The following is a 22,808-nucleotide window of genomic DNA, read 5'->3' on the forward strand; positions in this document are numbered from 1 at the left end:
TTTACATACATATGGGATCATAGTGAGTTAGTACAAATGTGTCTGCCTCACTCTCTCAATGACTGTAATATGGAACATGCCATTAATTTTTTCAGTTTTCTTTATTAATAGAGATTTGTGTGATTTTTCACTTTTGCTATTACTGGCAGCTCTGCATGAACATTCTTGCACGTGCATATTTGTGCGCATGTGTGTTTCAACAAAAGCAGGTATTTGAGGTGCAGGTTGATGCAGGCTGATATATTGTTGAGATTGTTAAAGCAAATCCTCAATAGGATCTATTTTGTTTTGGATGAATGAATGAATGAATGAATGGAGACACTTCGTCCATCCTCAGGACTCCTCTTTAAAAACAAATTATTGATTGCAGAGAGGAAGGGAGAGGGAGAGAGAGAGAGAGAGTTAGAAACATCAATGATAAGCCAAAACCGGTTTGGCTCAGTGGATAGAACGTCTGCTTGTGGACTGAAGGATCCCAGGTTCGATTCTGGTCAGGAGGCATGTACCTTGGTTGCTGGCACATCCCCAGTGGGAGGTGTGCAGGAAGCAGCTGATTGATGTTTCTCTCTCATCGATGTTTCTCTCTCTCTCCCTTCCTCTCTGTAAAAAATCAATAAAATATATATTTTAAAAAAAGAAACATCAATAATAAGAGAGAAGCATTATTAGGCCGCGTCCTGCTGGGGATTGAACCAGCAACCCAGGCATGTGCCCTTGACCAGAATTGAACCTGGAGCCCTTCAGTCCGCAGGCGGACACTCTATCCACTGAGCCAACCAGCCAGGGCGGGACTCCTCTTCTTAGCGCAGTGCAGAGGTAGGATGAGGAAAGCCCAAGGGATGTGGGTTGAAGGGAAGGCGGGTGAACATCTGGGTTAGAAGCTGCGGAGCCTGAGGGAGGCTTCCGAGAACCGAGGGCTGAAGGTGAATGGAGGGGCCGGGAGGAAGTCCGGACACGTGGGGCGGAGCCTGGAGGAGGGGCGGGGCCTCAGCCTGCGGGTGGGGCCAATGGGTGGGCGGGCCCTGAGGAGGGGGCGGGGCCTGCGGGCGGGGCGTCGGGAGCGGCGCGCTGCGGCGGCGGCGGCGGCGGCGGCGGCGGCGGCGGAAGATGGCTGCGGATGGGGCGGCGGACACTCAGCTGATGCTCGGAGTAGGGCTGATCGGTGAGCACGCAGGCGCCCTGCCCCCAGGCCCGCCCGCACCCCAGTTCCGCCTCTGCCTGAGCCTGGGGCGGCCCCTCCTCCCGCCCCCTGCGGTGGGGAGGGCGCGACCCCCTTCCGGTTGGGCCTGGGCAGGGGGCGGCGCGGCCAGGCCTCTTGGGCGCTGGGTTCGACCCGCGGCCACGGGCCCTTCCGCCCTCGGTGCCCTCCCGGTTCGGGCGGCGGGGCGGAGCGGCCCTTCGGGCCTCCCCGAGGTGCAGGGAGGGGAGCCTTGGACGTTCCGGGCCCGGACGGGGAAGGGGCCCGGGCTCCCTCGCTGCGAGGGGCCGCTGTGCGGGCGGGACCCCGGCTGGGCCGACAGCCGCGCTCAGGAGGGGAATGGGGCGTGGGGGCGGCCGGGCGTCTCTCGGAGGTGGGCACGCCTGGCCCGCTGCCCGACTGGCCTGGATCATGTGACCCAGCGACTGGAGACGCGGTGGCCAACCACCAGTCCGGGTGCAGCGTTTTATGCCTGGATTGTCTCCGTTTAACGCGCCCTTCGGCTCCCGGGGCTGCGGGTCATGCTTGAGGCACACTTTTCGGGGTGTCCACCGACGCACCTTCGAAAGGGGCGGGACCAGGATTGGGACACTTGCAGGATGGTCCCAGAGCCCCAGCTTCATCGTAGCAGATACAGCTTGTGCCCGTAGCGCGGGTGTCGACTTAATCCCCTGGGTGGGCCCCGCCGGTTTTGAGGAATCAATGGAGAGGAAGGAAGTACGTGGGGATTTTGGGGCGGCCCAGGCCGTGTGCGGGGCGGCGTGCGGCGTTTCGGGGTTGGGCTTTCCAGGAACCATTCATCTGATAGGCGACGGCGAGCACGGGGTCGGTGGAAGGAACGTCTGTCGGCTGCCTAGGTGCCATGTCCTTTGAAGAGAGATTTCTACAAACCCCTACACACCAGTTCCCTGGTGCATACAAGGATCATTAAAGAAAAAACGGGCGAAATGTGCTGATTACTTTTCAGTGCCTCCAAGAAGTGCATTTCTCTGGAAATGGCTTCTTGTAGTCACACCTTTAAAAAAAATTAAATCATTTTTTGATTTTTAAATTACAGTTGACATACAATATTATATTCGTTTTAAGGGGACACCTCAGTGATTAGACATTATGTAACTGACTAAGCGATCGTCCCGATAAATCTCATACCCCTGTGAACATTTCTTTAAGTGTGATTTTAAAACTGTTTCATAGCAAACCTAAGTGACTTGGGCATCTCAGTCCTGCCTGGGTAAGGCTGAGTTAAGGCTGAGTTAAACTCTGACTTTATTTGGTAACAGCGAAGATAAAGATGACTTAATCATTTTCAATTCAGCAGGCTTCGTTATTTTTTGCTTCAAAATAATGGAAGGGGAAACACTCCTCCCCCTTATGAAGCAAGGAGGGCCAGATGTTGGTAATTGTTGAAGCTGAGAGATGAGTGATGAAGATGGGGGAATTTTGTTATTCTCTCTGCTTTTTTATATACTTGATATTTTCCGTAATAAGTATTTTTTTAAGTCTGTAAAGCAGTGGTTCTCAACCTTCCTAATGCTGCGACCCTTTAATACAGTTCCTCATGTTGTGGTGACCCCCAACCATAAAATTATTTTTGTTGCTACTTCATAACTGTAATTTTGCTACCGTTGTGAATCGAAATGTAAATATCTGTTTTCCGATGATCTTAGCCTTTACAGCAGCGACCCACAGGTTGAGAACCGCTAGCAGGGTCACCTAAGACCATCGGAAAACACAGACATTTACATTATGATTCATTAACAGTTGCAAAATTAAAGTTATTAAGTAGCAATGAAAATAATTTTATGGTTGGGGGTCACCACCACATGGAGAACTGTATTAAAGGGTCCGGCGTTAGGAAGGTTGAGAACCACTGCTGTGGATCAAAATGTAGATTCTTGGTGCTATATGTGCAGTAAATTTCTCTAAAATTTAGACTGTTTTTGCTTGGAGTTTTTGTTATTAGTAGATTGCTCCTCTTGTTATTGAGCTGTTTACTTTGAGGATAAAATTAAAGTTTTAAATATAGAATTTGCACCATCAGTAGGTAACATGATTTACTCCAGTAGCCTACAATTCCAAGGTCAGGAGCGCTAGGCAATCTGAGCAGTAGAGGCAGGTGGGAATTAGGGGTCTCACCAGTTCCGGGTTGCTTTGTAAAATAGGATGTTAAAAGTGATTCCACTAAGTGCTTCTGAGTAACCACTCAATTCACTTCCTTGCTGCTGTTTGACATTCTCACAGTGACCATCTTTCCACCGTAGAAAAGGACACAAATGGAGAAGTTCTGTGGGTTTGGTGTTATCCTTCCACGACAGCTACTTTAAGGAATCTGCTGCTGAGAAAATGCTGCCTCGCAGATGAAAACAGACTCCTCCATCCCTTCGTCTTTGGTCAGTACAGAAGAACATGGTTTTATATCACAACAGTTGAAGTTCCAGATTCTTCAGTTTTGAAAAAGGTATGACTGCATAAAGGTAAAAAAAATATATATATATATTTAAAGTGGTGTAAGATTATTTTAGTAACTCTTTTTAGCTTATATTTTATTATTCACAGTGTGCTTGTGCAAAACATTAAATATGATTTTCTTTTTTTTGTAATGTTTTTATTGATTTCAGAGAAGGAGAGAGAGGGAGAGAGAGATAGAAACATCAGTGATGAGAGGGAATCATTGATTGGCTGCCTCCTGCACACCCCCGTAGGGGAATCTAGCCCATATCCGGGGCATGTGCCCTTGGCCGGAATCGAACCTGGGGCTTTTCAATCTGCAGGCTGACGCTCTATCCACTGAGCCAAACCGGCTAGGGCTACATATGAGTTTCATGAATGTTTTCTTTCATGTTTCACTCGCATTCATGCTATAAATGTTTGTTGGTGTGTATTATGTGACTGGCCCTGTAGCTGGTGTGGTGAAGCCTCGTTCGGGTTATACTCTGACGGAAGAGAAATATGTACAAGTACTTTCAAAGTAATATCTGAATAGAAGTATTTTTCCATCATTAAAACCTATTTTAGAGGATATAATTATCCTTGGCATAGTTAAGAAAATGTGTTTTTATTCCCTTGTGGCTGGTTAAAGCTATATTAAAAATAGAAAGGGTAATTAAGGAAACTCAAGTATTCAGCCGGTTTTTTGTTGTGTCATTTGACATGGACAGGATCAGTGTGACATATTGAAAACCACTATGTGGTCCTTGTGAGTGTCCAAACAACCAGCAGGTTTTTTCAAAGAAAATAATATTGGGGAGAAGTGGCTGAGCTCCTGGCATGCTCCTGAGGGAAGACTATCTTTTCAGGGATAATTTTACAGCCAATAACCAGACTGTATGAAGCATGTCCAAGATACCAGTTTAAATATAAGGAATTACATTTAAAATAACAATTTTAAGGCAATAATTTCAAAACTGGTAGAGGTTTAAGACAAAATAGAAATTCATAATTAGAAAATGTAAATTTGCTAAAAGGTGGTTTTCCAAATGTTACAAAATCTTTGGTTTATGTTTATTAAGTTCTTGCTGTGAAGGCTTGATGTATTCTCAGGTAGATTTATTAAGTTTTACCCTGCAGACTGTCAAATTATATCAACAGCAATTTCAAGTCTATTTTTCTAGATTTGAAATATAGCAAGATTTTGAAATTTTACCCTTCAAAATATGATTTTTAAAATGTATTTCTTAAATGCTTTGCTTTTGTAAAGTTCTAAATTTTTTCTCATTAATGTGAATAATGGGTATAATGATTATCAAATTTATATTTATGATAAATGAGGCATATAAATAGGTGAAAGATATTATAACAGTGCCCTTTAGATTATATAGCAATTTACAGAGAATTAACTATTTCTGGAATGGTATACTTTTTATTATAAGCATTTTACTGAGATATATTTTTGTTGTTTCCCATCCTTCTATTTCATTAATGAAAAATAGTTTGCTAAATTGGTAGGTCTGCTATAGCATTCCTATTTCTGTTTTGATGATGGTAAGGGGTTTAAAATAAAAATGTACACACAAATAAATAAATAAAATAAAATAAAAATGCACATCTTTGACATTTGAAATATTTTTGTTTTCAAAAAACACTGGCAAAGTATTACACTCTTGTGTATGAAATGCAACATATATGTCTATGTAATGTTTTATGTGTGCATATACATAGAAGAGTAAAAGAAGCGAGTGAGAACTTGGTTACATTTTGGTCTTTTCCTTTTTGTGCAGGTATATCTTGTACAAGCGGTTGTTAAAATATAGTGATAAAATGAATTCTATTCAAGTGTCTTTAAAAAGTGTACTTTTTTTTGTTTCTTTTGGACAGGTGACTCATTTTTCTATTGTTCTGACCGCCAAAGATTTTAACCCAGAGAAATATGCCGCCTTCACTAGGATATTGTGTAGGTCTGTATGAAAACCGTATTAAATACTAATATACAAAAATGAAGATCTTAGTGTTAGAGCAGATTTCTACACTGAGGAAGTCGACTTCTCCTTTGTCTCCCCAACTTACCCTTTCCTGGCCCTTCACAGACTGTTTTATAAAGAGGAACTGGCTTCCAAGATATGCTCCTCTTATTTGGGAGAATTTGAGGGGAGGAGAAGCTGTTTGCACAACTGTTGTGGTTTCTGGGTGTTTGGACTCACCTGCCATGTTTGGTCTGTTACTTCTTTCTACTCCTTTCCAATCCAGAATTTTCCTAAACAGAATAATAAATTAAGTGCTCTATGAAGTGGTAGACTGCTTTGTATGTGGCAAGGTCTGTGTGTGGGAGTCCTTTTGGGGAAAGTTAATGAGCATTTTGAATTATGCTAAAGCATCGGAAAACATCCCTTAGCTGGAATAATGAGCTAAAAAATCACTGATTGGTTAATTGTGATTCTGGTAGACTTCTTTAGTTTGATCCTAGTTGTTGAAAAAACTTATCTAAAATGCACCAATTTACTTTCTTACCTTGGCAAGCATATCTACCAGACTTGATTAAATCTTTCTTGTGTGTGAGGAGTATTGGCTTTTTTATTTAATATATATGTTTGATTTTTATTGATTTCAGAGAGGAAGGGAGAGGGAGAGAGAGAGAGAGAGAGAAACATCAATGATGAGAGAGAATCATTGATTGGCTGCTTCCTGCATGACCCACACTGAGGACCGAGCCAGCAACCCTGGCATGTGCCTTTGACCGGAATCAAACCTGGGACCCTTCAGACTGCAGGCCGAAGCTCTATCCACTGAGCCAAACCAGCCAGGCGATATTGGCTTTTTTCTATAATGAAAACTTGCGCAGGGTTTTAGTTTAGTTTTTTAAAAACATTGTTGTCATGAGTTAGACGTAGAAGCCTCGGTGTTCTGTGTTACTCAGCCCTCAGGCTCACATCCAGGGAGGAGGAGTTTGGGTTTGGTGTGCATGAGGCGAGTTTTGTTTTTCCCCGCTATAAGCCTGATAAATGGTTTCTTTTTTGCCATTTTTATGTGCATGCACACGGCATAGCCGTTAGGTTGTATTTTGGCAAAATGAAGTTTTCCTGTTTTTGCAGCCAGCTATGCTAAGAAAGACTTCTTGTCCTAAGATAAATTCCAGGTGCATGGCTCATATCAGCAGTTGTCTGCTAATATGGCACAAAAAGAGATTATTGTTGTTAGGAGGGACGCTGTTCAGCAGCTGTGAACTAAAGCCATTGGAAAGGTGTTTTTGAACAAACATTGGACTCCCATTTCAGTTGATGGAGGCCGGATTAGGTCACTTCACTGAGTTCCAGGAAGCCCAGCGCGTTTCTCAGCTTCGGTGGTGCCATGGCCTTGTCGCATTCTGGATTCTCTTCTGCGGCTGTGCAAGGGCATTGAGCACTCAGACCTATTGCCAGCCCCTCCTCTGCTCCTGCCTCTTAGTGAATCCTCCTACTTTCCTTTACATGTGTACACACCAGTGTACTCAAGTGCATGCATGCACACACACACTCTCCATAAAGCCATGAATGCATGTGTTTGCATGCACATAGACAAACACTTTTAAATATATTTTTTAATATTTTAGTAACTGTTGACATGCAGTCTGTTAGTTTCAGATGTGCTAGTATGCCATAGTGAAGAGACATGCTGTTATCATGGTGAGGTGACCGTGGTCCTTTCACAGCATGCTGCTGAGGTGGCACGGAGGCCACATGGGGGTTGGGGCTCATTCCTCTATGGGATCCAGGTCAGTTGGCACGAACCTCTTCCTCTTCTGGCCCCTCCCGCTAATGGCTCTGGTGGAAAACCTGGCATACTCACAGTCCGTGGCCTAAGCCACGTGTGACAGCTTGTGGCTCCATCGGAATATGGTCCCCTGGGTTGTGCTTTGAGTTTTTCCTGTGAAATGGTTTTGGGGGGTTTCTCCCTCTGTTCAGTCTCTCATGGCCCAGGCTTGTCATGGGGGAAGTCATCGTATCCTACCTTTCTTAGGTTCTCTCTTCCTTGTTGTCGTTTCTATTTTATAATGTGATGGTGTGGTTTTGGGTTTGGTGTATTTTGGGTGGTCCTGTAAGCACGGAGTTAAAACACACACAACAGTGCTGGAGGGTCTACGCAGTGAAAACAGTCCCTTCCCCGTTCCCAGCTTCCAGCTCTACCTCCCGACCCCCACCCCCGAGGCCGCTCCTGGCCTGCTTTATGTGTATCCAACTGGAGATGAGCTGTGGATGAGTTCATGGCGTGACTGTGTTATATATGATAGCTTGCCATAGTCATTGTTCGGTACCTTTTATTTTCTCATTCTATACATTGAAAAAAATAGAAAAACACTGATGACTGACAAAATTTGATAAAACAGTTAAAACTCCTTTTCATGATCTTAATTAAAATCAGTCTACAATAAGTATCATTTTCAAGTGATCTCACTTAAACGTTGGTTTTATTTTCTTCCCGATTTTCTGCGCCAGCTGCTAAAAGGCCCAAGCAGACCCAGCCCTGCTTTCCAAGCAGAATTTAGATTCGGTTACTCACAGGCAGACATTTCCGGGGAGGGATTGATTTCACAGCGAGCTATTAACGGAGCCAGCTTCCTGTCAGCATTTTCTGGAAGAGTCAGCTTGATGAATGTATCCAGGGTGCATTTATCACCGAAAACTCAAAAAGGAGTTTGATTTCTTAATGATCTAAATATAGTTATCTCTGGGACTCTGCTATTAAATACGGGTTTTACAACTAATTACTGCTTTCTCTGGGAACACTGCATAAACCTCCTTTCTTGTCAGAGGAATCCAAGCAATAAAGCAGAGTCACTATGACTAAGCACACCAGCTGGGAATGAGTGTAAGACAGAAGGAGATAAGTGTTCGCTGTTCCTGAGCAGAATGAGGCCTGGGAGGCCCTGGTTTACACTCCTGCCCCAGCGGGCTGTAGCGGGTCTCCCCAGATATAAGCAGGGGAGCAGCTGCAGAGGTCTTGCAGGTGATGCTTTTTTATAAACACCTTTTCAAATTAAATTTTAGAACTATCACTTGCCAGGAAAAGAGTCGGCAATCAGGGTGTATAAGCAAGTTGGCTTCAGCTTTAGAAAGGGCCACGCCTAGTCTTGGTGCATCTCTTCACGTGACTCGTGTGAAACAAAAGCATGACGGCCGTCTCCTTTCTCCCAGACTGTACCTGAGGCACGGGAGCCCGGTGAGGATGATGGAGAGTTACATCGCGGTCCTCACTAAGGGGATCTGCCAGAGCGAAGAGAACGGCTCCTTCCTCAGCAAGGACTTTGACGCCCGAAAGGCATACCTTGCGGGCTCCATCAAAGGTAAAGAAAACAAACCCCCGCCCCGGATTACTTCACCGACAACAGAATCCCAAGCCAGACAGTCTCCCAGTAGACTGCTTTTCCACCTTTCCACATAGATTGCCCACCTAGCATTATTTCCCCTGTAGACAGTACTTCAGCCTCTCCATTGCCTTATTGGATTGAAATTCTGTCAGAGGAAAGCAGACTTTCGTGGGGTTCCTTTCCAAAAGATTCTGACTTTTACTGTTTTTCTTGAATTTTGTTTTCGTGTGTGTGTGTGTGTGTGTGTGTGTGTGTGTGTGTGTATTTATATATTTATTTATTTTTAGAGAGAGAGAAACATCTAGGTGAGAGCAAAACATCAATCGGGCCGGGGCCGGTTTGGCTCAGTGAATAGAGCATCGGTCTGCGGACTGAAAGGTCCCAGGTTCAATTCCGGTCAAGGGCATGTACATTGGTTGCATGCACATCCCCGGTAGGGGGTGTGCAGGAGGCAGCTGGTCGATGTTTCTCTCTCATTGATGTTTCTAGCTCTCTATCCATTTCCCTTCTTCTCTGTAAAAATCAATAAAATATACTTTAAAAAAACAACAAAAAAACATCAGTCGGCTGCCTCCTGCATCTCCCCCCCTTGGGATCAAGCCTGTGACCCTTCCGTACATGGAACAACACTCAGCCTTTAGCCACACTGGCCAGGGCAGGATTCTGACTTGGTTGTGAAATATGGAATGCTTCATGAATTTGCATGTCATCCTTGCGCAGGGCCATGCTAATCTGTATCATTCCCATTTTAGAAAGTGTGCTGCTGAAGCGCGCACCGATTCTGACCTTTAAAACAGAAATGTCTGTCACCAGTGAGCTGCACTCCAGGGCTCCACTGGCTCCCAGAGTGCTCTTTCCTTAGAGCCGTGACTTCTTCCATCTGGGCGCTCAGGCCGGACCCAGGCTTCCCGCCCGGCTCCTGCCTTTTCCTTCTCCCTGGAAAATCCAAAGTGGCTGGGACAGTCGAGGACTGAAGCCGCAGACTTCCGGGCCCTTAAGAGAGGGAGGAGAGGAGAGTTCCTGGGGCAATGCCAGCCTTTCCTCTGGTCCTCCCTCAGCACCTGCCTGTCGTCACTAATGCCACTGTTCTGTCTGGTTCTGAGCATCCCTGGAGAGGTGCCAGTGTCACCCCGCTGTCTCAGAAGGACTTAAGTAATGATGTGGGTGGTTGAGAGGGAGGGGCTGTCAGTGGATATTTTTTAAAACTTGAGTTTGCCCTCACTGGTGTGGCTCAATGGTTAGAGCGTGAGCACTGGAACCAAAGGGTTGAGGGTTCAGTTGCCTGCCAAGGGCACATATCTGGGTTGTGGGTTTGCTTCCCAGTCAGGGAAGATGTGTGGATGCAACCAATTGATGTGTCTCTCTCACATCACTGTTTCTCTCTCTTTCCCTCTCCCTCCCTCCCACTCTCTCTGTAAAGCAATGGAATAAAATGTCCTTGGGTGAGGATTGAAAAAAAAAAAAAGAGTTTTTCAGACAGTGCCGGTTCCCTTTATACCATTACTCCACTTTCTTGTGAGTCTGGCTGTATGTATGTCCCGTGGGGGACAGGTGCAGGCAGCTGTGACACCCACCCTGGGGAGCACATGTATGGACTGAAATGCCCATCCACCAGATAAGACAATTTTGTGCTTACCACATTTACCGAAATTTATTCTCTGTGTTGAAAATAATTTTGAATTCATATGATAAGAGTTCTTTCCAATAAAAACCTTATTTTCTTATGTAATATTTAATGTAGTAAAACTATATTTTCTTTTGTTTTAAGACGTTGTATCTCAGTTTGGAATGGAAACTGTTATCTTACACACAGCACTGATGCTGAAGAAAAGAATTGTCGTCTATCACCCCAAAATAGAAGCTGTTCAGGAGTTTACCAGGTATTCTCTCTAATCCTTAAGACAGCGTAGATGTTGGTGGTGGCTAGTTTAGGACAATGTGTGTCAGTGTACGCTCTTTTGTGTTGCACATTTGGTAAAAATAGAATATGTTGGCTGGGGTGGAAGTACCATTTTGGTCTTATGATCCAGTTTAGATTTATTTAGCAATTCAAGGTCACTGAATTGGAACAGATTCTTTTTTAGAAATATGAATATTTTAGAGCAGCGAGTTTACAAATTTTTCTTTGCCAGAGGGGAAATATTTTAGGCTTGTAGGCCTTATGGTCTCTGCCCCAACTACTTAACTGTTATGGGTGGCATAAAAGCAGCTGTAGACAGTACCTATGTAAGTGAATGAGCATGGTGTTTCAATAAAACTTTATGTGTAATGACAGGGACTACCTGTGGGTCAGAGTTTCCTAACTCCTGTTCAGTAAGTTGTTCTTTCTGTTCAGTTTTACCACATTCTTTGGTTTTACCACATTTTTATAATAAACTAGTGGCCTGGTGCACGGATTATTGCACATTGAAAGGAAGATAGATCCTACTTCCTCTTCATTAGCTAATTTCCTCCTTGCGAACTGGCCGTGGGGTAGGCTGCTCCTGGAGCATTGTTGGCCCCGAAACTGCTTTACCTGCACCCCAGACCCAGGGAGGAGGGAGCCTGATGCCTCATTGGCTGTGGGGTAGGTTGCTGCTGGGGCACAGACCCATTGGGGGATGGCAGAGGCCCGGTGCACGATTGTTATACTGGTGGAGTCCCTCCGCCTGGCCTGCCCCCCTCACAGTCCGGGACCCCTCAGGGCATGTTGGAAAGCCAGTTTCAGCCCGATCCCTGCAGGCAGGCTGAGGGACGTCACCGATGCACAAATCCATACACCGCACCTCTAGTATTGAATAAAAATTATATATATATATTTTTTTTTTTTCCTTTTTTTTTTTTTTTCTTTCTTTTCTTTTTTTCTGACAGAGCCCTCTTTAGATTGTACCTTCAGATCTGAGACTCCCTCTCCGTGCAGTCTATAGTGTAGAGTGTTTGGAGAGAAACCTTTGAAGCATTTCTCTTTACCAGGTTTCTTTTGAAGCTCCATCTTGAGCTTTTTGCAGCTAATCTGACACCCAAAGCAGAGTGTAAACGTTGTTGTTTAGAGCCTGGAGCCGATGGCCCATTTGGGGCTGGTTCTCCCTCTGCCTCTCATCCAGTTCCTCCCCCAAGAAGAGGGAAGCTGAGTCTCCGAGGTGCAGGCCAGCAGCCATTTGCGTTCTCACTTTGATTCCCCAGAACCCTGCCTGCCCTGGTGTGGCATCGACAGGACTGGACCATTCTCCACTCGTACGTGCACCTGGACGCCGATGAGCTGGAAGCCCTGCAGCTGTGCCCAGGTAGGCGGGCACAGGCCCGGAGCGGGCGCTTGGCTCTAACTAGGATTTCTTGGTTCTTTGTGTGTTGGTTTTTTTTTGGTATTTTGTGTGTGTGTGTGTGTGTGTGTGTGTGTTTGTGTATGTTTCTGGGTGTGTTTCTGAGGACAGTACTGATCAGTTACTATTTCTTTGGCAAATGGAACCAATCCTCCCCGACCCCTTTAATTTAGGAAAAATTGAATACATGTAACACAAAATTTCTCATCTTAATTTTTTTTTTTTTTTTTTTTTTTTACTTTTTAAAAATTCTTACCTGAGGATACGTTTATTGATTCCAGAGAGGGAATGAGCAGGGGGATTTGAGAGAGAAAATGGGAGAGGACATTGACCTGCTGCCTTCCACACACACCTGGACTGGGGATCCCAGGATCAACCCTGAAACATTTCCGTGTAGGGGATGATGCTCAAGGAACAGAGCCTGATGATGCTCAACGAACCAACCAGGGCTCAGCTCAATCAGTTTTAAGTGTGTAGCGCAGTGGCATTAATACCTTCACATTGTTATGCAGCCGTCATCAAAATACAACTTATTTTTAATTTGTCAAGTCTTAAAATTTCCTTATCAATGATTTGTATAATATGAGCCATGCCTTGTCATAGATTTTCCTTAAAGAAAATAAAATTATTTTTAAATGATGTTGTTATACTTGTATGCCCAGCTGGTGTGGCTCAGTTGGTTGAGCATCGTCCCAGGTACCAGGAGGACACTGGTTCCATTCCCAGTCAGGGACGTGCTCAGGTTGATGGCTTGATACCCAGTAGGGGGCATGCAGGAGGCAGCCAATTGATGTTGCTCTCTCATCAATGTTCCTATCTCTTGTCCTCTCCCTTCCTCTCTCTCAAAAACCAATAAAACCATATTTTGAAAGAAATGTGAGAAGTCTGGGGATTGTTCACACCAATTCCAAAAGTCTGCTAATTCTAGCGTTGCCCTGATTCCCATAGCACTTACTGCATCAGTTCTGAAGTTGGTGAAAGATAATGATGATACTGTTTCCACCCACTGACCCCAAGAAACCTGGGTGCTTGGCCATGACATCTTGAAGACAAGGACCTACAGGGGGAATGCTGATCAAAAGCACCCTTGCTATTTTCTGCCTCATCTGTCATTTTTGCCCCAAAAGCAACGACTGAAAAGTAAATGCTTTCCTTCATCCTCCTTCATTGACTCGAAGTCTGGCTTTGGAACATTTGAGTTATGTGAGATTCTTCAGGCAATGACAATAACGTAGTCTTAATAAATGCCGCAGGCACAGCTAATGTGCCCTGAATAAGTAAAGCAGTGAGAAGCAGCAGCTGGTTAGCTTTTTAGACTAAGTTCTCTTGATGTGTTCACAATGTGATTTCTTCATACTCAATTTTTCACACAGGCTACATTGCCGGATTTGTAGACTCGGAGGTGAGCAATAGATCAGACCTGTATGACGTGTTTGTGAATCTGGCAGACAGTGAGATTACCATTGCCCCACATGCGAAAGGTTAGTTTTCTGTTCTGTTCTGTTCTGTTCTGTTGTTGATACAAGATGTAAACCAAGCAGTTGTATTTTTTTAGACTGATCCTCTAAAACCAGTATTTGAGGGTTTGCTTTAACTGCTGGAGGGATTTTTGTGTGTCTATAACACGGCATTTATTCTTATAGGAATAGCCATCTACCTATATATATAAAAGCCTAAGCAACCATTTAACTGGTAGCCATGATGCGCACTATATACATACTAGAGGCCCAGCACGTGGATTTGTGTATCAGTGGGGTCCCTCATCCTGGCCAGCAGGCATCAGGCTGAAACTGGCAGTCTGACAGCCCCTGAGGGGTCCCAGATTGCCAGAGGGCACAGGCAAGGCCGAGGGACCCCACTGGTGCACAAATCCGTGCACTGGGCCTCAAGTGTTAGTAATAATCCTTGATATGCTGCACAGTGTGTGTTAATAAGATAGTCTTAATCTGTTTCTCCACTTCATATTCTTTTTTTTTTTTTTTTCCCATTCCCCGCCCCCCCCCCCTCCACTTCATATTCAAACAAGGCATATTGTCTGTTGCTGTATAAAAAAAATCCCTTCTGAACTTAGTGAAGGGATTCAAAACAACAAATATTTATCTCACAGTTTTGGTGGGACGGGAATTCAGGACTGACTTAACTGGGAGGTTTTGGCTCAAGGGCTCTCATGAGTTTTCGATCAGCATAGTGCCAGGGCTGCAGTCATCTGAAGGCTCAGCTGGGGCAGAGGCTGCACTTCCCGCTGACTCACAGGGCTGTTGGCAGGAGCCCTCCACCTGGGCCTCTCCACAGGCAGCTTGGGAGTTCTCATGACCGGACAGCTGGCTTCCCCCAGAGACAGAGCGGAGAGCACAGTGCCCTTATGACCTCGTCTCAGAAGTCACACATCACTTCCTCCGTAGTCTGTTTGTCAGAAGCAAGCCAATAAGTTGGTCCCACGTAAGGGAGAGGAAACAGGCACCTCCTGAAGGAAGCATTATTAAAGGACGTGGAGACATTTGTCACTGTACAAGGGTTGACTGTGATCCTCTGTGGAAATCTGAATGATGTCTCAGTAAGCCAAGGACCTGAAAGTATTCTTGGAGCTACGATCAAGAAAAGGTGTTCTAGTGTCATTTAGAAGGGAAATTGTCCCAAATTATAGCTACGTAAAATGGTAAATGTTGAGTTAACTGTGTTGGGCCCAGGCACTTGTGAGGTGTTGGTTATAGATGGGAATTCCTGGGAATAGCTTTTCTGTTGTCATTTATGTATCTTTCTCTTGAAAGTAGGAATTGCTGAGTGTTGGCTGATGAAGGACTTTGTTAGATAGAACCAGAACTACTTTTCTCTCATTTGTTTTAAAATTGCAAACAATGCATGCTCATGGTGAAAATTTTTAAATATAAAACCACCTTTAGGCAATACTACCTTTTGTAAAGCAAAAGTGATAGGAAACTAGCTGTGGCTGGGCCACTCACATTGCTGAAAGGGGGGCCATCTCCTTGCTGCCCTGTGTTGCTCTGAGTCTGTAAAGTGGGCTCAGCCCAGGCAGCACGTTCATGTTTGCCCCTTGGGGTGACAGACAAACTTGTTACTGCCCTTGCTGCAGAGTAGGGGTGTCGAACTCAATCAGAGAAGGGGCCAAAATCTAAAATCCAGCCTAAATCGCGGGCCGAATGGTTTACTGAACAGTCATAAACTGTCATTGTGATGGAAACGCAGCGGAGTGCAGAGATGACAGCGCGGTGCGGGCCACATTGCAAGGCCTGGCGGGATGGATTTGGCCCGCGGGCCTTGTGTTTGACACATGTGCTGCAGAGAGTAGCACTGCTTATAAGTAATGCAGCTGAGTGGTTTTCCCCGCTCCGTTGTAAGGGCCCTGCCACACCGAACGCTCAGGGCTTCCGCGGGCTGTCAGGAAGTGCTGCTTTCACAATATTCCTGCCAGAAAGATAAACGTGCCTTCCTAACGGTAAAGACCTGGGCAGGAAGGTCAGGCTCTGGGCTTAAACTTTCGTTAGGTGCTGTCTAGAGGAAAATAAAAGTGTTCACCGGGTAGGTCTGAGGAGAAATTAGTTTTGGTATTGGTGTGTGTTTATTGTGGACACAAAGTATATAATTCATGATTCTGCCTTTTACCTCCCAGCATGTGTTTAGCAAGAAGGAAGTTGGGGGGGCGGGTTGCCAGTTGCTTTTTTTTTTTTAAATAAGATTTTTATTTGAACCAAACTGACAACATATACCTGGGAGCAAGATCTCAAATAGCTCCGTGTCAGTTGCTTTTTGAAAATTCCCTCTGTTTGATCTTTCAGATTTTCAGATAGATGGCATGATTATTTATTATTTTTTTATCCTCACCCGCCGATATTTTCCCACTGATTTTTAGAGAGAGTGGAAGAGAGAGGGAAAGACAGAAACATCGATGTGAGAGAAACACATCTATTGGTTGCCTCCTGCAATAGTCTGGACCAAGGCCTAGGCCGGGGAGGAGCCTGCAACCAAAGTACGTGCCCTTGACCAGAATCGAACCTGAGACACTCTGTTCATTGAACCAAACCAGCCAGGGCTATTTATTATTATTTAAACTTCTAAATATTCACACAACATATTCTTAATCTCACCAGAGGCCATGACAATGGGCAAACTGCACAAAGAGATGGGCCATCTGATTGTTCAGTCTGCAGAAGATCCAGAGAAATCGGACAGCCAAGTCATACAGGTAACTTCTTACCCGACGACTCACTCAGCTCCTGAATTTTCTATTGAATTTTCACTTTTTCTAATTTATAAAGTTAATTTAATATACTTTTAAAAATATCAGGAAGGATTCTGTTAAAATGCAACAAACCAGTCCTATTTCTCAGTGCTAACGTACTGCATATTTTCCTGTTTTTATTAAAGGACATTTCCCTAAAAACAAAAGAAATCTTCACCAACTTGGCACCATTTTCAGAAGCTTCAGGCGACGGAGGAAAGCGTGTTCTCAATCTGGAGGCACTAAAGCAAAGACGGTTCCCACCAGCAACGGAAAACTTCCTTTACCACCTCGCAGCCGCCGAGCAGATGCTGAAAATCTGACTGCCAAATGGTCTCGCTGAGGACGCGCCTACCCACTAACTATGTAAAATGCTGAAAATAACAAAGAAAATGGTCTCTTTTAATGATTTATTTGGAAGTATTGAGATTTGACCTGAAAAGCACTGAAACATAGGAAAACACGATTTTCTCTTACCTGATCAGTTTCACGCCTGTTATCCATGTCGGACCAAGTGCTGTAACTACAATACCACACATGAGTTATAAAATGGCCTGATGTGCTGGCGTCAGAGAAAAAGTTCTGTCGAGTTCCCGTGTAAGTCACAGCAGATCCGAAAGCCTTTGTGATAAGTTCCAGTTTGTCTCATTGTGTCGCCACTAATGATTTATTTTCAGAAAGCTGCCTGAAATTTTGCTTTGTATTCTTCTAGGAAGAACTTTAATTCCTCATGAGGAACTCTCCTTTCTGAGCCAAACTACTAAGTTTTCTGCAGGACTGTCCAGAGAGCATTCAAAAGACCCTGCAGGTGCACTTTCTTGTAAAAAAAAAAAAAAAATTTACGTGGCCTTTGAACATTTTACCTATATTCTGAGGCTTTTGCATAGATTTTATACTTGAGTAGACAACTTGAATAACCCGTATTTATACTGTCTCAGAGGTAAGCGTTTGGCAAACGGAAGCTCCAGTGCTCAATTAACCCTGCTGCTAGCAATATTCCTTTGAAAGACGCCAGTTCTTATTGCATAGCAGAGTAAGACAAGCAGCCATTTGGAATATAAATGCCTGTATAACTGAACTAGCAACTTGACACGATTGGCGAGCGAGTGTAAGAATTAGCTGCCTGCAGGGGCCTGAATCAGAGGTGTTCGGGTAACGCCAGTAAAAAGTGACTTAGTCACACAGGAAGCTCCTGTTCAGTGTGTACCTCTCTCTTCATAGGAAAGTCCTTGTTAGGTTATTGTATGTATTCACATGAACTCTGAGAGGTTATTTGACAGTCAGTACTGTTGTCCTTGGAAATCTCACCCAGAAAAAATGTTTGCAGAAAATCTTGTCTTTAGTGGCTCTTTCCCTTGAGTAAAAGGTTTAAAATAGCCCTTTCTCCCCTCGGCCGGTAAGGGTGGACCTGAAATGAGGTTTTGTTTACTAAGACAATTTAAAGTTAATTCTGCACTTTATGAAAATGAATACTAACATTTTTTTCTCCCTCATTTTTGTATAACTGCATTAGCTAATGATCGAAATTGTTACAATTGCAAATGTATGATGCAGAAATAAAATGGAAATATTTTGATACTCAACCATGTTTAGGTAGATGAGAAATGGTGCCCTTTCTCGAATTTCTCTTCTCCAAAAAAAGCAGCACCTTCCAAGTGCAGGTGTGCGGGGGGTATTAAAAGACGCCTCTGAAAGTGACGAGGGGCCAGGCTCCTTTCCTCCACCCGCACGTCCAGCGCCCGCCCTCCAGCGCCCAGCTTCAGGGTGGCCCTCGCCTTCCGCTCCTCTGTAGCGGGTGAGCCTTCACCTGGGGCCTTTCACGTTTTGTTCTTTTGTGGAGTGTAAGCCTGGGGCTGCACTGAGACATCTGGTAGGTCAGTTTGATTAATTTTATCCTATTAGGCTCTTGTGAAACACTTATCATCAAATTAGGCGATAAACAGCATTCTGGTCCAGGGAAAACTGAAAGCCAGATATATTCTTTGATGATTTGGGCAGGGTGTGTCGGAAGCATTTCTGCAGGATGCAAATGTTCGGGTACCTACTCTGCACAGTGCACTGTTGTATCCTAGAGCTTCGTTTTTTGTTTTGTTTTGAATATATTTTATTGATTTCTTACAGAGAGGGAGGGAGATCGTTAGAAACTATCTAGAGAGAAACATTGGTCAGCTGCCTCCTGCACTGTGCCTGCAACCAAGGTACGTGCCCTTGACCGGAATCGAACCTGGGACCCTTCAGTCCACAGGCCGACGCTCTATCCACTGAGCCAAACCGGTTTTGGCCCTAGGGCTTACTTGATGCACAAGGCAGTTCTTGCTCTCAAGGGACAGTCTACAGGGGCACTGGGTCTGCAAACAGGCCATGGCACTGTGCTGTGGCAAGTGTTAGACACAGTGCAGGGGGCACAGGAGAGGCAGCTGACTCAGCACTGGTAATCCTGGAAGGCTTCCTGGAGGGAGTGACCGAAGTCCAAGTCAGGCCTGAAGCATAAGTAGGAGTTAGAGCAGAGAGAACACGGCCTCCGAGGAGCCTGCTGTTGGTCCGGAGTGAAGAAAGGGAGCGGTGTGAGAGGAGTACGGCCGAGGCTCTCTCAGCCCGCATGGCAAGGAATTTGAACTTGATCCTGAAGTGCTGAGAAGCCGCTGAAGGCTTATTACACAGGTGTGGTGCAGAAGAGACAGCTGGAGCCTGGACAGGGAGCCAAGCAGAAATAAGGCGTCTCACCAGCAGGGGGTGCTGTTGGACTGAGCTGGCCGTAGCTGGGGACAGGGAGTTCTTGAGATGACTTGAATGGGAGTGGGGGGAGGAGGGAGTCAGGGTGACGCCAGTGATCCTGTCGGATGCAACTGAGGCGTTTCCACTTCCTGAGATTGGGAGGCCTCCAGTGGGCATCCAGAATTGCAGGGGCAGCTGGGTGTGAGCCTCTGGCCAGGGCACAATAAACAAGCCCAAAGCCTGGTGGAGCAGCCAGCAGTGGCAGCACAGTGTGGGCGGGCATGGCTGACAGTCTCAGTGGAGGAGAAGGTGGGGTGGGAACAGGGAAGGTAGACAGTATTTGAAAAAGCTTGTCTATGAATGAGGGCTTTGCCTTTTTTTTTTTTTTTTTTTTTTTTAATCTTCACCTGATATGTCTATTGATTTGAGAGGAAGGGGATTAGAGAGAAACATCGATTGGCTGCCTCCTGACTGAGGACCCAACCCACAACTTTTTGGGGTATGGGATTGATACCCCAACCAACGGTCCCACCTGGCCTGGGCGGGGTTTTGCTTTTTAATGAGACGGGTGCGCCAAGCAGTTTAAGTATCACCGGGAAGAAGCAGAGGGGCTGAGTAAACCAGGGACCAGCCAAGGACCGAGGCCCTGCTGCCCTGCGTGCAGGGGGAGGGGGCTGCGGTGGAGAAGGGGCTGCAGGTTTGGGGCCAGAGGTTCCATGGCTGCCAAGGCCTTGCTTTTCCCTGCGGAGCAGGAGGCAGGGTGGTTGGCCTGTGAAGAAGAAGAGGAAGGAGCTGCTGGCGGATGGCAACGCTTTAAGTAGCTGTCCAGGATGGGAGTAGGCTGAGCGGGAAAAACAGCTCACCTGGGGTCCATGTTTACCTGGAGACGCGCCATCCATTTAGTGCCTGTGCCCTGGGCTCCATAGATCCTTCTTTCTTTTCGCAAACACTCAGCTTTAGACCAGTTTATTAGTAATTTCCCAGTGCCCTCTCGCAGGCTGACAAACAGAAAGCGGAATCTGCCATCACCCAGCCCCTCGGCAGTCCCCGTGGGGAGGCATCTCCTCTCCCATCCAGGCCGGAAGCCCGGGCATGACCAGCCTCCACTCGGTCTTGGCACACATGGTTGGCAGCCATCCTGTCTGCGCAGACACCGCGGGGCTTTCCCAGAGACCGGGCTCAGGGGTGGAAACTGAAACCTTGAGAGGAAGGTTTTCAGAGCAGAATCCAGCGAATGCACCCCTACACCCCTCTGTTATAGAACAGTTCTGTCTCTTCTGTTGCAAACTGAATTTCCTGTTCGAGCTTACTGCACTGGATCTGAAAAACAAAGTTAGGATCTTAATAGAGTAAAACTTTGCTTGCTTTAGAAGCCAAGTTTTTTGTTGTTTTTTTAAAGACATTTTCAGAAAGCATTTATTTCACAGCCTAACTTTTTGTCAATTAAGTCTAATTTAGAGCAATAATAATAATAATAATAATAACCTCACCTCTTAAAAACATTCTTCTGGAAAACGTCGAAAGGAAGCAAATGCAGAAAGACTACAATAAGCCCTCATGTCTGCATCACTCAGCTTCCCCTATTAACAATCCACCAGTCCCACGAGATTTGAGAGCTGCTGTCAGTGACGGCACCTGCCGGTAAGCCATCCACTCAGGGCAAGGCAACAGGCGGGATTACTTGCAAAGGGTTCGCTTTTGTTGCACTCGTAGCAAACTGTTCTAAAAGAGGACTGAGGATTCAGAAGGTTTTTCCTTCTGTTTTATCTATTTTACTACTGGGGATATGCCCGCAACCAAGGTACATTCCCCCTGACCGGAATCGAACCTGGGACCCTTCAGTCCCCAAGCCGATGCTCTATCCATTGAGCCAAACCAGTCTTGGCCGATAGCAACTATCTTAAATAATTTAAAACTTTTATGCTAGGCGCTAGCAAAGTTGCCAGTATTAACGATAATATAAGCCTAAACTTAGAGAATTTGGGTTGTGAATAAAAGCATTCCGTAAATATACAAGGTGGGGCAAAAAAAAAAAAAAGAGAAAAAAAAAGAGAAAAAAAAGACAGTTGTTCCCATGGAAATAAAATAATAAATAGTAATATAAGAATAAATTGTTTTGTGTACTCAACTGTCAACCTACTTTAGTGCTGTGCTGTAAATGCTATGATTGTTGTTAATCCTCACCCGAGGATATTTTCCCATTGACTTTTAGAGTGGAAGGGAGGGAGGAAGAGAGAGAGAAACATCAATTGGTTGCCACCCGCCTGCACCAAACCAGAGATGGGGATTGAGCCTGCAACCAAGTACATGCCCTTGATCGGACTCAAACCCAGGACCCTTCAGTCCGAGGGCCGATGCTCTGTCCACTGAGCCATGACAGATGTTTTTCAGTGACAGAAACAGGCATTTGAGATGTTCAGCCAAGAAATGCCAGAAACCCCTAACATCCATTAGCATCAGCAATGTCCTTGGGACCAGCAACAGAGACACTATCACTGCCATCTCTCTTTGACAGACAGAGACAGAGTCTCAGGGTTTAAGCAAAGTGATCCAGGTCTGGAGGAGCTGGGTCCAGGCAGGCCAACTCAGCACGAATGATAACAGGTCCTAGTGTACGGACCTGTGCAGCCCAATACCGTGGCCACCAGCAGCATGTGATGCTGATTTAAGTTACAGCTTGGTCCCTTAGTCACACCAGCCGCATTTCAAGTGCTCAACAGCCACACGATCAGTGGCTACCGTACTGGACACCACTTTTATAGGACATTTCTACCATTGCAGAGTGTTCCACTGGAATGATAAAACCTTTAAAATAGCTCAAAGGTGGTGATGTTTTTTTAACATCCCCTAAAAACGCTTCTGATATACTGTTAAGAAAAACAAAATCCAACCTGGCCAGTGTGGCTCAGTGGTTGAGCAACAACCTATGAACCAGGGGGTCACGGTTGGATTCCCTGCCGGGGGTGAGGGTGGGGACCCTGGTTGAGGCTCTATCCCCAGTGGGAGACATGCAGGAGGCAGCCCATCCATGATTCTCTCTCATCATTGATGTTTATCTCTCTCCCTCTCCCTTCCTCTCTGAAATCAATAAAAACCTATTTAAAAAAAGGAAAATTGAATCCAAAACCGCACAAGGGATCTGGGGGGGGGGGGGTTCTGTGTCAATCAAGTTATTTTCTTTTATACTTAGAGAGCTAGAAACGTCGATGAGAGAGAAACATCGACCAGCTGCCTCCTGCACACCCCCTACCGGGGATGTGCCCACAACCACCGTACATGCCCCTGACCGGAATTAAACCTGGGACCTTTCAGTCCGCAGACCGACGCTCTACCACTGAGCCAAACCGGTTTCAGCAGAAAAAGTTATTTTTTGAGAGGAAGTCAGGTGGGGGCACTTACCCGTTGTATCTGCGGGAACATGCTGAAGGAAACCGGCACCATCAGTCCCATGACCAAGATGGTACAAGACAGCTTCAGGGTCCACAAGGACTGGGGGTATCGCACGAACAACGGGGTCCTGGGAGGGAGAAGGTTACAGGCTCCTTTCAGAGGCAGCCAGTCCAGGCCCCGGATGAAGGACTA

General features: G+C 45.5%; 2 protein-coding genes and 1 pseudogene across 4 annotated transcripts in view; 1 reads left to right on the top strand and 2 right to left on the bottom strand.

The window, feature by feature from the left end:
• Positions 1–1,014: 1,014 nt before the first annotated feature.
• On the top strand, positions 1,015–18,098 carry DENND10 (DENN domain containing 10). 3 transcript variants are annotated; one of them, XM_036439206.2, is made up of 9 exons: positions 1,015–1,162; positions 3,460–3,656; positions 5,513–5,592; positions 8,803–8,951; positions 10,744–10,855; positions 12,138–12,238; positions 13,648–13,755; positions 16,381–16,475; positions 16,658–18,098. In XM_036439206.2, exons 1-9 carry the CDS (start codon positions 1,108–1,110, stop codon positions 16,832–16,834), a joined length of 1,074 nt encoding a protein of 357 aa, XP_036295099.1. In that variant the 5' UTR covers positions 1,015–1,107; the 3' UTR covers positions 16,835–18,098. The 3 variants fall into 3 exon arrangements, with proteins under 3 accessions (XP_036295099.1, XP_036295100.1, XP_036295101.1); XM_036439207.2 differs by lacking the exon at positions 16,381–16,475 and having other exon boundaries at positions 1,075–1,162; XM_036439208.2 differs by lacking the exon at positions 13,648–13,755 and having other exon boundaries at positions 1,075–1,162.
• On the bottom strand, positions 9,651–9,747 carry LOC118719650 (annotated as a pseudogene).
• A 2,078-nt stretch (positions 18,099–20,176) lies between the features above and the next one.
• The window catches only part of SFXN4 (sideroflexin 4), a 36,502-nt gene continuing 33,870 nt past the window's right edge, over positions 20,177–22,808 (bottom strand). Inside the window, exons 14-15 of the mRNA XM_036439211.2 lie at positions 22,626–22,743; positions 20,177–20,546 (exon numbers count right to left, since the gene is read on the bottom strand). Coding sequence (XP_036295104.1) covers positions 20,469–20,546; positions 22,626–22,743 — 196 coding nt within the window. The 3' untranslated portion in view covers positions 20,177–20,468. The remainder of the gene's footprint in view (positions 20,547–22,625; positions 22,744–22,808) is intronic.

This window comes from Pipistrellus kuhlii, unplaced genomic scaffold (genome assembly GCF_014108245.1).
Source record: "Pipistrellus kuhlii isolate mPipKuh1 unplaced genomic scaffold, mPipKuh1.p scaffold_m20_p_15, whole genome shotgun sequence".
Lineage (NCBI taxonomy): Eukaryota > Metazoa > Chordata > Mammalia > Chiroptera > Vespertilionidae > Pipistrellus > Pipistrellus kuhlii.

What these genes read in the sequence shown, in the direction of transcription:
- DENND10 (XM_036439206.2), top strand. Translation starts at nt 1,108, where the DNA reads ATGGCTGCGGATGGGGCGGCGGACACTCAGCTGATGCTCGGAGTAGGG. An exon ending in GCTGTTCAGGAGTTTACCAG is followed by an intron (nt 10,856 to 12,137) that starts GTATTCTCTCTA and finishes TTGATTCCCCAG; the next exon opens with AACCCTGCCTGCCCTGGTGT. An exon ending in AGCCCTGCAGCTGTGCCCAG is followed by an intron (nt 12,239 to 13,647) that starts GTAGGCGGGCAC and finishes TTTTTCACACAG; the next exon opens with GCTACATTGCCGGATTTGTA.